This window comes from Mytilus californianus, unplaced genomic scaffold, assembly GCF_021869535.1.
Source record: "Mytilus californianus isolate M0D057914Y unplaced genomic scaffold, xbMytCali1.0.p SCAF_3, whole genome shotgun sequence".
NCBI classification, from domain to species: domain Eukaryota; kingdom Metazoa; phylum Mollusca; class Bivalvia; order Mytilida; family Mytilidae; genus Mytilus; species Mytilus californianus.
In genome coordinates, this window is record NW_026262679.1 from 4410672 (window position 1) to 4425208 (window position 14537).

Consider the following 14537-nt stretch of genomic DNA (forward strand, 5'->3'; position numbering starts at 1 on the left):
TTGAAGGTTAAAGATATTATATGAACCTCTTTAGAAATCGGGGTGGTTGAATGTGCCTGCAAACTAACTTGAGACTAACTTTAAATGTTATATTTGAGGTATAGTTGACTTTTGAAGAAACTAATTTTGCGGAAATAATAAAACATAGTGTCACTGGTGATACCTAAGAGTTTTTTTCCTGTACGACCTACTTCTGGTTACATATTAATTTTTCGTAAATCGTCGGATTGCTTATTTATTTTTTTATTTCCCACTTTCGTTCATGGCTTCAACGATTTTCTGGTTTTTCCTTCCCCTATTCCTACGCATCATGTAAAGTGCAAACAAGTTACAGGTACACTACAGGTAATAACATTTTTATCAAGTTATCTCTTATATATCTTACAAAATTTAACCTTGACTGACACAAAAATATTTAGGGTATAACATTATATTTAAAAAACATGCTTATTTTAGATCTGTTCAACTCTGATCTAGTTCAATGGTTGAGGGAATCTTTTCAAAAAGCGTTTAAAAGACAATATATTTAAAGACTCATATTACTGAAATCGTGTATTTTGAAGGACTTTTGAAGTACTGTATATTAGTTAGGAAAAATCGACCCGAAACGTATTCGCTTTAGATTATACATAATTCACTTAACAGGATATACGCATGTATTCAAACTCACCTGCAGTTGTATTAGTTTATATAAATTAATCAAAACTCATCTGTTTCTCGAAATGAAATCTGTGACAATCAAACGATATGATGACATATGACGCAGTGGAAACTATTCACACACGTGTGACAAATTGAAGATAAATTACACTAATTTGTAGAAGAAAAAGTAATAGAAATACATTGGAAGCAAGTGAGTAAATGTTTAATACTTGAAGGAATACATACTTCACCTTTTTATATAAGCTTGCAATTGTGTATTAACACCAATATATTAATTGGATATTATTGATTTGTTTGCAACTTAGTAAACAAAGTATTACACTACATTTGTTTTGAAAAGTATTGATGTAGAAAAATATCGATATGTCATTCAATATAAATAAAACAACATAAGATAAGTGCATAATTATAGTATAGCCTATCCTACATGTACTATTACTACACGTACATAATTTTATCTATGATGTTGATTGACAGGTTGTTTGATTGTCGTCATCATGTAAATGTTTATAAACAGTGACAAAACACAAAATTAACTAGTATCTCAATTGTTTGTAAAACAATTGAAAGGTCTTTCCTGTAAAATTGATGTTTTCGTAATGTACTTTTTACGACCTTTCATTTGATATACGACAAGCATACCTTCCGAAACTTTTGGCTTTTTACACTTAATGACCCCATCCACCTAATTTTGGAGATCGGAAATATGATATATGTAATGTAGACTTGATGATCTTTCATTTGATATGCGACAACGCCATCTTCTAGAAAGTTTGATTTTTTGCACTTAATAACCCAGTCCAACTAGTTTTTGGAGAACAGGAATTTGATATTTGAAATGTACACGTTATGACCTTTCATTTGATATACAATAACCTTATCTTAAAAGAAATTTTATGTTTTGCACTCAATGACCCCATCCAACCCATTTTTTTGGGACGTCAATTTGATATTTGAAATGTACGCTTTATGGACTTTCATTTGATATGCGACAACCTAACCATCTGAGAAGTTTGAATTTTTTGCACCCTTCCCACTGGGATGAAAAAGGGTTTGAAATTTTCATTTTTGAGTAGAGCTCATTTAGACGTTCAATTTGATATACATAATGACCGCATTTGATAAAGAGTCAAAAATGATGCAAAATCAATTATATAAATAGAACTTACAAAGTCAATGTAAAAGATGAAAATTTCAAATTGATTTTTTTTTTTAGTTTTTCATTGAAAGTTTTTGGTAATTAGTCAAACATGTAACCATGTTAAACTCTTCAATTTCTGAAAATTTCAGATGGAAAACTGTTGTCGATTCAGAAATACATGCCTCCGCTCGCAAAATTTTAAACTGCATTATCTCTAAAACGACAATAAATATCTCAAATCTGTTAAATGATAAATGATCTGCAGCTAAAGGGCAACATTGCGTAAAAATATTTGGGACAATTCCGAAGTTCATCAAGGTCACAATGAATCATCAAATATATGATGCAAAACCAAACTTGAAAACCGGAAGTCGTAGAGACATGAGACTACCACCATCCAACTCAAGACCACTTGACCTTTCAAATGTCACAAGGTCAAGGTCATAGTACACTTTGAAGGTCAAGGTAAAATTTCATCATGACCTGGCATTGACCTCAAATTGAAGGTCTTTAAATTCTGATCATTTTTGCATTTTATAGCAGGTTGATATCTGTTTCCTTTAAAAAGATATACACACAATACTATACTTTTAAGAATTATCTAGTTGTAACTTTTGAACAGACGGTCGAACAGTTTTGAGCTTAATGTATAAAATGTAGAACTCGTCGAGAGGAACATTTTATGCACAGTATGTATGCAGCAAACTCTTATCGTTTTCTTAATATGTAAGCTTGAAATTGCAGCGTAAATTTTTTTAGCACTCAGTGACCTTTGACCTTGGGTGCAAATTAAAGGTCACATGAATTAAAGATTATTGGTGAAGGTCCCAAGTCTCTACGACTTCCGGTTCTCGAAATAGAATTTTTCAAAAATTGTGTACAATTTTTAAAGGGAAATAACTCCTTATAAGAGTTGATAACAAACTAATTGTTTATGTTTATTAACATTGCGATCTGTTCTTGTACATGCTACCATTTTCAATTCGATTCTATCTCTAATACTTTTTAAGAAAAATGCAAATAAAAGAAATTGCTTCAAGGGGATATAACTCTCAAAGGGGATGATGAAATCCTACGCAGCCTCATATGGTAATACATCATGAGATCTACCTTTTGTACAAATAAGGTCATGCTATCTTTAAAAACAAAGAGGGAGCCATATTGAAAAAAAAACAATAAAAGGGAGATAACTTCTAAAGGGGATGATGAAATCCTCAACAGGGTCATCTGGTAATACTTCATGATGCGATCTATCGATGGTCCATATTTGGTCTTGATAACTCCAATAGGAAAGGGAGGGCAGGTCAAAAAAAAAAGTTGGAAGAAAAAAAAAGAAAAAATAAAAAAATAGAAAAAAAAAAAACATTAGAAAAACAATAAGGTCTTTCCTAACGGAGTGGAAAGACCTTAAATATAGATTATAACAAGGCATTTTTAATATCAGACCAGGTCATGATATCAGCCCGAGAACCGACAGGCTCGAGGGATGATATTGACCATGGGCTGATAAGGGGTATGATATGATACATGACATATTATGATCTTTTTATCATATGCTTCAATATTGTTGTTTTGAATGTCCCAGTTAAAATTCTGTTAAAAGAACGAAATGTGGTTTTTATGTCATTGGGTCAATATATGGATACTGTGAGTCATGATTGAAAATTTATTTTAAACAAGTTTAACACGAAACATATTTATAACTGATTTGATTGTACTGGGCTCGTAAGGACTTTTTCATAAAAAAAAAAAACCTTGCTATAATTTTGTCCAATTCCATAACAGTAATATTCTCCAGACTTCTTATATCATCATTACCCCTCATCCATTTGGTCAAAATATTTATATCGCTGAGTGTTTTTCTATTAGTGTTGACATTTTTGAGGGAATTTATGTAATCGGTGGTTTCGTCCCCGCTGTCGTCTGCCATGTTTTGTTTATGTAGTGTAAGTAGCGAATCGATTACGGAAATGACTGATAAGGCTAATACGGATTGAGCGTGTGATATAAACCGGAAAAAGTAACCCGAATAATTCAGTCGTTATATTCCTATTCCGCTGATCTACGATGGCTGCATTAACGCCTGAACGCCTTCGTCGATAAAAGCCGTCTACCTCGCGTGGGAGAAAATCGGACATGGAGAGGGATTGAATGATTCGAGTTACGGAAATTGATATAAACCATAAGCAGTTGATAACGAAAGTCATCATATCATACGGCTAAGACAATTTTTCAGATTTTATAATAATTTACAGTTTTATCAAGGGGTACAATTATACCATTATTTTCTATAAGTATATGATAAGTTAAATTTCGACACGTTTGTTTCATAGGGGCCTTTTATAGCCGACTATACGGTATGGGTTTTTCTCATTGTTGAAGGCCGTACGGTTGCCTATAATTTCTTACATCCCGCATTTCATTTGAACTCTGATGAATAATTGTCTCATTGGCAATCATACCATTTCTCTTTATCTTTATATTATTCGATCCAAAAGAAATAGGTAATTATGGTCAAGTGTTTTAAAGGAAGCATTATAAGAGGTCCAGATGTCCAGAGGAATCTTGACCATCTTTTTCCTTTCGGAAATCTTTGAACAATAAATGATCTCTAAGACTTATAGTCATTGTACTGATTTAAAGACAACAGAACACACAGCATAGTTAAATGTAGTATGATCTCAATGACATGGTTACTTTTTGTTTTGTTGTGTAAACAAAATGAAAATGATGATGATAAAGACAGGTTGTCACAGAGTGTTTAGAGATAAGCAGGACCCCTTGAAGAACAATGGTGGTGCTCGGTTTTTTAATAAGGGGACTTTGAGTGTAAATTTGTAATGCATAATATTGTACAAATGCCAAGCTATGCGAACGTATTTATGGTCGAACATTTCCGAAAAGTCTGGACCAATGGACTAATAAGTTTTAAAAGCATAAAGATGCCCCAAAAATGCGATTTCCTAGGATGTTGACCATATTTGAGTAACTGTCGCAAAAATGATATTTCTTACCAAAACCTAAATTCGATTTTAAGTAAAGCTATATTTTGTCTGATTTTGTGTTTCGAACGCCTACAATTTATAAAGTGATATTTTCAATTATCTTTTTCACCTATTTTGATCAACCAATGAAAATTACCTCAATCTTAGCTTGTTTGATAAATTTAAATAAAGAAATAATAAAGAACAGAATACAGAGTACACTATGCAGAAATAATGCTTTTTTTTAAGTGAATACACATAGACAAGAGCAAACATAAGGCGATGATCAACAGTTGATAAAGAAAAAAGCTATTCTATTGAAGAAGCAATAAAAATTCCTTATTTGAACTTAATATGATTTGTCAGACAGATTGATATAATGTTCAATCGTTATCGACAGTTTTGATCTTAAAGATCGAGTACACATTGTGTTGGTTGTTTAAACAGCTAGCGTCCAATCGATATTGTGACGACCCAACAACATGACTATTTAGTTGACTGATGCCAAAAGTTTTTTTTTGATAACTCTCGAGGTGATTGATCGGACGGATAGTATTTAATCGTTCTTGATTGTATATATATATATATATATATAAGACTCAGATAGAAATAAGGGCTCTAATCGAAGCCTTTTCCTCTAATCGGTGTACGATCTGACGCAACAGTCTCAAATCGAGGTCTTAATTTGTTTTTATCGGATCCTCTCTCTACTATCGACGTTCAACATGACTAAAATATTAATTTCCAGTTTTGTTGTAATCTTTTTGTCATCTGTTTAGCCTGTCTAATTAGGCAAATCATAATATCGTTATTGAAATAACTTTAAAAAGAACGACAAAAGAGACAACAACGACGTAAAAAACGCAACTAAAAAGTAAAAGAACGGATACAGGATAATATGACAACGAGATAAGAAGTAATATGGACATTGATATTTTCCCTCAGAAATCACTGATCCAGTCGACCTACGTTATCCCAGTCAAACTTGTATTCGACTATTTTGAATTGATTGAGACTCGATATTTCGACCTTATCGGTGTTCCCACTGTCTGTATCACTCTGCTCAACTCTTCATAAAATTGCATATCACGACTTTGTGACGTCAAATACGTTAACCCGGCCTAAATAACTTTGACCCGGACATATCACCGGCATCATAATGAATGAACCGACGTTGAAAAGTTTGACCCGAACTTATCAAGTCATCTTCCGGTTTGCTGGTGAAACAAAGATGAAAACTTGTTTTTATCATGCAAAATACACAAATACATTCCGAATTATCGATTATCAGATTTTCATCATATGCATATTGTAAAATATCAATATGCAGTCAACCTGATAATTGGTACTTTTACATTGAAATGAAAAGCTGATATTTTTTTTGAAATTCTAATGCGTCTATGTAGGATTTATTAACGTATCAATTTCACGGCCATCCAGCATATGTCAAACAATAGGCGTTTGTTTATAGACAATTTTTTTTATGGAAAAAGCATAGTGAAACCTAAATAATTATCTGTCATGACAACAAAAATTAACTATTCACGAGTCCTTTTTTTGATACTTTAAAACGAATACCTAATTAAAATATTACAAAATTAGAAAACGTATGAATTTGATGCTTTGGGGAAAGAGTGAACGGTTTCTAGTGCATAACCAGTTTGTATCCTGTATGTAGGGAAAATATCTTTAGTTAGCTAACAACATTTTGGCGTGTCAAAATAGATACATTAAAAAAAAATCAGAACTTCAATTCTGATAGATTTTGACTTTTGAGTATTCATATATAAAAATGAAAAAAATTACAGAGGTAATCCAATATATAAATCCTTGGAACAAGATTGTAATTACATGTATGTGATATATTGGAGTGAAATGTCACGGATAATCATGCAAATTGAATGGTTAATATGAGCCCATACTCTGTGTGAAAAAAACCCACACGAAGAGCAGAATGGCAATAAATGTTGAAATCAGATCACTCATGTTAAATATGATTCCTATTCGGGCCTCATATGGAATATGGGGATACGGAAGTTTTATATTATATCGACCTGTCCTAAAATAAAATGTAGTTTCAATGTTTTTTATTTGAATAACCAAACTTAGCTGCACATATTTTAATTAACAAATATGCAAAATAATGTGTTTATATGTGTGAAGCATTATTTATGCTTAGCTTTTAAATATTTGAATGATACATCTCCCCAATATTCTTTAGAGCTTGAACTATATGATATGCCATATCAAGCTAGTCGAAGTTTGAATCCGGTTGAACTCAAGAGTACATATAATCAATAATAAAAAGAAATGTGGTGTATACGTCAATGAGACAGAAATCCAACGACAAAATAACCCCGAAGACAAGCCTTGATCTTCAAGACCTAAAGTAAAAAACAGAAGGAACTAGAGAAATTGGTTAGAAATCGTGAACATATTCCCACTACAAGCCAAATCTTACTTCCATGAAAACATTAGCAGTATTTGAAAATTGAACAAAATATAAAAGCCCTATTGAAATACATTAACACTTTTAAAAATGATCATTTACGTAGTATCCTCTATATACTGAATTACAAGTAAAATTAATTAGTCCCAAATACAGACTATTCATGATAATCTAACAAAGAATATTTCCCTGTCTACCAAATACTCAAAAGTTGGAGAAACGTCAACAAACTCTTCAATACTAGTAATAAGCCAGGCATTGTGGTCATAAACATTTGGAGTACGATTATCGTTCCCAAGCTCAGAATTCAACCAATCAAAATACTGGATTTGGTGTTTCGGGCACAAATTTTGTACTCCCGAGCACTGAGTAAAGTTTATGACAGTAGGCCCAGGTCCCTAAACTTCAGAGAAACGTGAACACATTCTTCATATACGCCTCTTATCAAAACTTCGGAGACGTAAGCATGTCCAAGGATTACTAAAGAGAAACGTGAACACACTCTTGGTAAATGCCTATTTCCATAGCTTCGGAGTCTTATACAAACAAAGCATTTACAGCATGAAAAAATTACCTGAGTTATTTTGATATGTAGATTTTTACCAAACTTGTTGAACTTCAAGATAAAACCTTCAAATAGAATATTTTTTCTGATCATTTCTTAAAGAACCTATTGATATTGAAACTGTATTGCAAAGATTTGATGTTTATCACTTAAGATAGAAAATAGAAATTTTGATTTGGGTGAAACCAGATATTTGGATATTTTCCACTGGAATGAAAAATGATATTTGAGAAAATAGATATAAGAAGATGTGGTATGAGTGCCAATGGGACAACTCTCCATCCAAGTCACAATTTATAAAAGTAAACCATTATAGGTCAAAGTACGGCCTTCAACACGGAGCCTCGACTCACACCGAACAGCAAGCTATAAAGGGCCCTAAAAATGACTAGTGTAAAACCATTCAAACAGGAAAACCAACGGTCTAATCTATATAAAAACGAGAAACGAGAAACATTTATGAACCACATCAACAAACGACAACCACTGAACACCAGGTTCCTGACTTAGGACAGGTGCAAACAAATTCAGCGGGTTTAAACGTTTAAATAGGCGCCAACTTTCTCCCTACCTGAAATTATAGTGTAACATCACCTGTTTCTAGAATTATATGATCAGGTACGCTCGATTCCAAAACTTTGGAAGGCCAACTACAGACTTTTAACGATTTGCCATTGTGACGTACCGTTGCTGCATATGTATGCATCCCGTGCTGCAAAGCGGACGCCCTGCAAAAAATATCTGTATGTCGAAAAAAGAAAAATCCAGTTTGCCCACTTCTTAATTGTGCCCTGCTATACCAGCGGCATAACACAATGAGGGATAACATAGCATGTGTAGACGGTTATATGGTTGATGGTACGTTTTCATAATAACGTTTCAGAGCAAATAATTGACAAGACTACCTACAAGTGTTTTACATTATGACATCATAGAACAAATGCCTTATAATAAATATATTTACTGACCAGCATATGAAGAAATTACAAAGTATACAACAAATAATTTTTCGTTTTAGTTGATTTCTGTTCTTATGACGTCCATTTCGCTGAACTAGTATACATTATTGTTTAGGGGCCAGCTGAAGACTGCCTCCAAGTGCTGGATTTTCTCGCTGCGTTGAAGACCTATTGGTAGCCTCGGGCTGTTTTCTGCTCTTTGATCGGGTTGTTGTCTCTTTGACATATTCCCCGTTTCCATTCTCATTTTTATATATTAGCATCAAAAACACTAAATCGAATGTTTTTCACATACTGATGGCTTTCCTTTATAGTCTACTAAATGATAACGTTCATTCTTACTTTTTAGCTCTCCTGGCCAAAAGGCCAAGTGAATGTGATAGGGTCATTTATATATTGAAATTAATTATTTGCAATGCACATATATTTTATTATTTGTTATTTTCCATGGCCAGATAATTGTAGTTTAGAATATGTGTAGTATTGATTTATTTACGAAAGTATGGACATAAACAGTAGATTATTACAGGTGATCAATACTTTATATACATATTATATTGTTAATTGCAGGGTTATATTCTTACCACCTATTAAATATATCCTGTACACAAGGGTGTCTAGTTTTTGTGATTAGCCAGTGGCCATCCCTGATACAAATGGCACCCCACGTTGGGCGCCATTTGTAACAGGGGTGGTCACTGGCTAATCACAAAAACTAGACACCCTTTTCTCATTATTTGGCGTCCATCGTCTATAACTTTAACAAAAATCTTCTCCTCTGAAACTACTAGGCAAAATTTAACCAAATTTGGCCACACTCATTATTAGGGTACCTAGTTTAAAAATTGTGTCCGATGACCCTGCCTGCCAACCAATTCAACATGACCGACATGGCTAAGAATAGAACATAGAATTAAGATGCAAGTTTCGTTTATTATCTTGAAAATTACTATGAATAAAGAAAATCTGACAGGGGCAGAGATGTTCAAAACATTGAGACCTATCTGCAGTCCATTTACATCAAAACTGTCAGACAACTTCTAATAAGAGTTATTGCCCTTTAATGTCAAATTTTACTATTTTTGATTTTTGCTTTAGAGTTATTGCTCTTTAATGAGGTTTTTTACCAATTTTATTCGTTTTTGCCTATTATCTTAAAAATGTAATTCATAGATAAAAACTTTACAAATAAAATGATCAACAAGATAAGATCTTCAAAATAAGCCATCTTGGCTGAAATCTTTAGTCGACTCTTGATTGGAGTTATTGCCCTTTAAAGATGATTTTGATCATTTTTTTTTAGATTTTGCCTTTTTTCTTGAAAAGTATAATATATAAAAATATAGATAGAAACTTTCAAAAACAAAACTTATCAGAAGTACAAGATCTACAAATACGTTAAAATGGCTGTAATTATCAGTTCACGGTTTATATAGTTATTGCCCTTTTATGATGGTTTTTACCAAAAATTGGCCATTGTTGAAGACGCATGTGAGAACCTCTAGTTTAAAATCTAAATTACTATAAATCGAAAAAACAAATTGACCTTTTTAATAAATGCATATTGACTTATCTAATGTTTTAAGAATACTACAGGAAATTATAAAAAAAGATGTTGGAATAAAACAAACAAATGAAGAGAAATCTCTATTTCAGTTTCATATTGGCCAACGTGATACAAAGTCAAAACATTGGATTTTCGTTCATTTCTTTTCCTTAATAATAGCTAATTATATTTTATAAGGCTAAATAACAGCGTTCTTTTAAACCCAACTAAATATTTCCGTGAAATGTATGGATTTTATTTTATAAATAACTGTAAATTTTATTTTCATTTCCGTGTTTCCTCTTTCTCGTTTTTCTGAAGATACCAGACTTCCTAAAATCTAACAAGTCATGGTGCGATGAGAATCGTAGAATTTTTACAAAGAATACTAATATATAGAAACTCAGGAAACTTATTCAAACTACAAATATAAAAAAAATAAAAGAAGATGTGGTATGAATGCCAATAACATATACCCACTAGAGACCGAATGACGAGATGTAAGCAACTATATACAGATTACTATACGGCCTTCAACAATGAGTCAAACCCGTATTGTATGGAAAGCTATAAAAAGCCCCGAAAGGCTAAAATGTAAAACAATTCAAACGACAATTTTAAGGCGTGCAAATCGTAAACTATACATTACTTCATTGTTTAACATTCTTTACAAAACCGAGATGGTGCTGTATGCAATCTACTATGAAGTCCTGCCGCCGATATCATATTGTAAGACGTTGTGATTTTAATATCAGAAAGCTGCTTTCGAGAACTGATTGCATTACCACTTTGATACAACCAATATCACTTCTGATTTTTTGTTGTCGACTATACCTGTATCGTAGAGTTAAGTGGGTTTTTTTTCTGAATTTTCATTTTAAATTTCGCTATGTTTTCACAAAGCTAGCCTGTCCTATGTCTAGAACCACGGAATGTAAAGGTGTCGTTAGTTTTTATTATCAGCTCAGTAGTCAATACTTCGGTATTGAACCGATTTATAGCAAACCTTTTTAAAATTGTCCGTTAATAAATTTTGAAATTATAAAGAAACTCAGGTTTCAAGTCCCTCAGGCAAAGTTGATCTTCGACGGATTTGGCTTTTTTTTAGGTCCTTGTTTGTTTTTGGTCATACAGCTCTTCAACTGTTTCGGTTCTTATACTTCCTTGGCTTTCAAATATTCGGCTTTAAGCATTCCTGATGAAGGTAAATCCAGAAAAGCATTTTGGACGCATGAAATTTATAATGTGTTGTTTTCATTTTTTATAATTTAATGTGTTTTCCCTTTAGGAAGTTTGAAGTTAATTGCAGATGTTTTTATTCTCTGTTAACTTTATTCAAGTCTGTTAAATAGTCGAGACGATTTAAAGCAAGACCAATGGTATTTACAATGATAATTGTTGAAAACAGTATGTTGACCTCTAGATGCCGTGTGTGTGTGTGATCTGTCTTATATATGCATACTCGTCCTCTTCTTTTATAGAAAAATGTAGCCGGAGAACATGATTCATACTGCAAAATCACTTTGTTTCTTCCGGCATTCGAGTCCTCTGTGATACAAGGCAGCGCTTTAACCGACTTAGCTAAATTAGCCCAACCGCTTACGGCTGGCTAAGTATCTACTACATGTTCTAAGTGAAGAAATCTCGTCACACTTTCCCCACCTCAATATTCATCATACCATTATGATTCAAACAACACATGCCCTGGCTAAAAACCCTCTCTAACCGCCATGGGTTTGATTAGTTGGGCGCCAAATGTAACCGGAGAGCATGATTCAAATTACATAATCACTTCGTCTCCTCAAGGTCGTGAGCCCGGGTCCTCCGTGTTACAAGGCAGCGCTTTAACCAACAGAGCTAAAGATGTACCAGTCTAGCTCAATCGCTAAACAACTGGCTAAGTATCTGCTACATGTACTAAGGGAAGCAATCCTGTCGCACTGTACATTCATTCACTCAAATAACTCGTTTATGCACAAATTATACACTAAATTAATGAACATATATATATGGTTATGTATACCAGGGTCGCTTTAAACTCAAAAGTAGTGTTTTCATTTACTGGCAATTGGTCGATACCGTTCTCGCCGCAATATAGCCTTTTTATGCTGGTGCGGCGTAAAGTAATCACCAATCAATCGATATCGCTGCTGATGGACTGTTAGTCCCCTAGTTTATCATCAACTCGACACTGACATGATTTTCTACAACAATTTTTAAATTCCCCGTTTGTTAATTGGGACAATTATTTAGAATCTAAGGTTACTACTCCCACAGGCAAAACCCAAGATGCATTTGGCCATTCTCTTTAGGTTACCGTATGGTCATAAGTTTCTACAAAAAAGCGTTTCAGACGCACAAAAATTATTAAATTGTTACATTAATTATGTACAATGCGGTCATTCCAAAAAGTATATCTTTTCTGCACAAGATCTGGAGAGTCTTTTTCCGATGCACGTTTTCCGATATAATTTCCAGTTTCTATTCTTAAAGTTACAATCCTGCATCTAAACGTTTCACTCTGTCTTAATTCAGCTTAAAACATATTTGTTCAGTTTTTCTTCATAAAACAGTTGTTCTTTAAGTATGGAGTTTCGATATATGTACAAAAGAGAGGCGAAAGATACCAGAGGGACAGTCAAACTCACAGATCGAAAACAAACTGACAACGCCATGGCCAAAAATAAAAAGACAAACAGACAAATAATAGCACAGATGACACAATAGAAAACTAAAGACTAAGCAACACGAACCCCACCAAAAACTGGGGGTGATCTCAGGTGCTCCGGAAGGGTAAGCAGATCCTGCTCCACATGTGGAACCCGTCGTGTTGCTTATGTTATTACAAATCCGGTAAATTCTCTAATTCGGTAGGTCACATTCGTGAAAAGGGAAGGGTATTGTAGTTACGACATAAGGAACATATCCGATATCATCTGTGAAACGGTTATTCAGTGGTAAGACTTTAAGAATAAAATATTGAATCTTGAATCTTGAATCTATATGCTATCATTTCGTATGGTTGAATTTAAACGTTGGATGCTACACTCTACATTACGAATATAAATAAGAAGATGTGGTATGAATGCTAACGAGACAAATCTCCGTCCAAGTCACAATGTGTAAAAAGTAAACAATTAAAGGTCAAAGTACGGCCTTCAACACGGAGCCTTGGCTCACACCGAACAGCAAGCTATAAAGGGCCCCAAAATTACTAGTGTAAAACAAATCAAACAGGAAAACCAACGGACTAATCTATATAAAAAACGGGAAACGAGAAACACTTAAGAACCACATCAGCAAACGACAACCACTGAAACAGGTTCCTGACTTAGGACAGGTGCATAAAAATGCAGCGGGTTTAAACGTTTTAACAGTCGCCAGCCTTCACCCTAACCTGAAATAATAGTGTAACATTACAAAATGAAAATACACAAACTTTGTCTTCCACCTCTTTTTATAGTCAATATAAGCCCAAATTTTGTCTTCCTCCTCTTTTTATATTCAATATAAGTCCAAGGTTTGGTTAACGGTCAATCATAAGAACTGTGTTCAAATACATCATTATGTTTAACCATCTACGAGATTGTCTGGGATCCTTCCATAGTATACACGTAGACCCAGAATAGGTGCAAAATAGAATTAATGTGTCCTGATAAAACCATATATCAGAAACTATAAAGTTAAATCGAGAAAAGTCGAAAACGCATGCCCTCCTTAAAAAAAGATTAATAAAAAAAATCAACAGATCAACAAATCAAATACAAAAGAAGGTGAACAAAAAACAACAAATCAAAACAAGAAGGCAAATAATCAAGCAAAGAAAAAAAAGCCAACAAATCGAAACATGGCAAGACAAACAGACAATCAGAAATAGAAAAAAAAGAAATAAGTGTATGCCCCAACACTTTATTATCAGGTACAAAATGTACAAAGATGTGAAAATAAATACCCATGCAACCGCTCGGTTACGGTAGCAAATTCTCTTTAATATGATTAGCGTAAGGTATTTGATCTTTACATGAGGGTAAAGTTTAATCATTGTGTAATATCCGTACTAGGAAGTATAATTTCAACCAATGAAATTAAATTTGATTTCTTATGCGACGGGTATTTCTAAGAATTGTGATAAAATTACCAGGAAACTGTATGAAAACAGATTGGTCATCTATAAAAAAAAAATACAGTTGCTAAATTTATTGAACACACAAGGTATGCAATTAATATATA

The 14537-nt window shown here is 33.3% G+C and overlaps 1 protein-coding gene across 12 annotated transcripts in view; it reads left to right on the forward strand.

The window, feature by feature from the left end:
- The first annotated feature begins 490 nt into the window (after positions 1-490).
- LOC127732899 (uncharacterized) overlaps positions 491-14537 on the forward strand; it is a 34585-nt gene continuing 20538 nt past the window's right edge. For 11 of the 12 annotated variants that reach the window (XR_007996496.1, XR_007996498.1, XR_007996497.1 and 8 more), the window contains exon 1: positions 13378-14519. Coding sequence is in view for 1 of the 12 variants with exons in the window: in XM_052242106.1 (XP_052098066.1) it covers positions 14387-14519 (133 nt within the window). In the remaining 11 variants the exon portion in view is untranslated. Of the gene's footprint in view, positions 854-13377; positions 14520-14537 lie in introns of those variants that run through there. The other variant, XM_052242107.1, reaches the window with a different exon arrangement.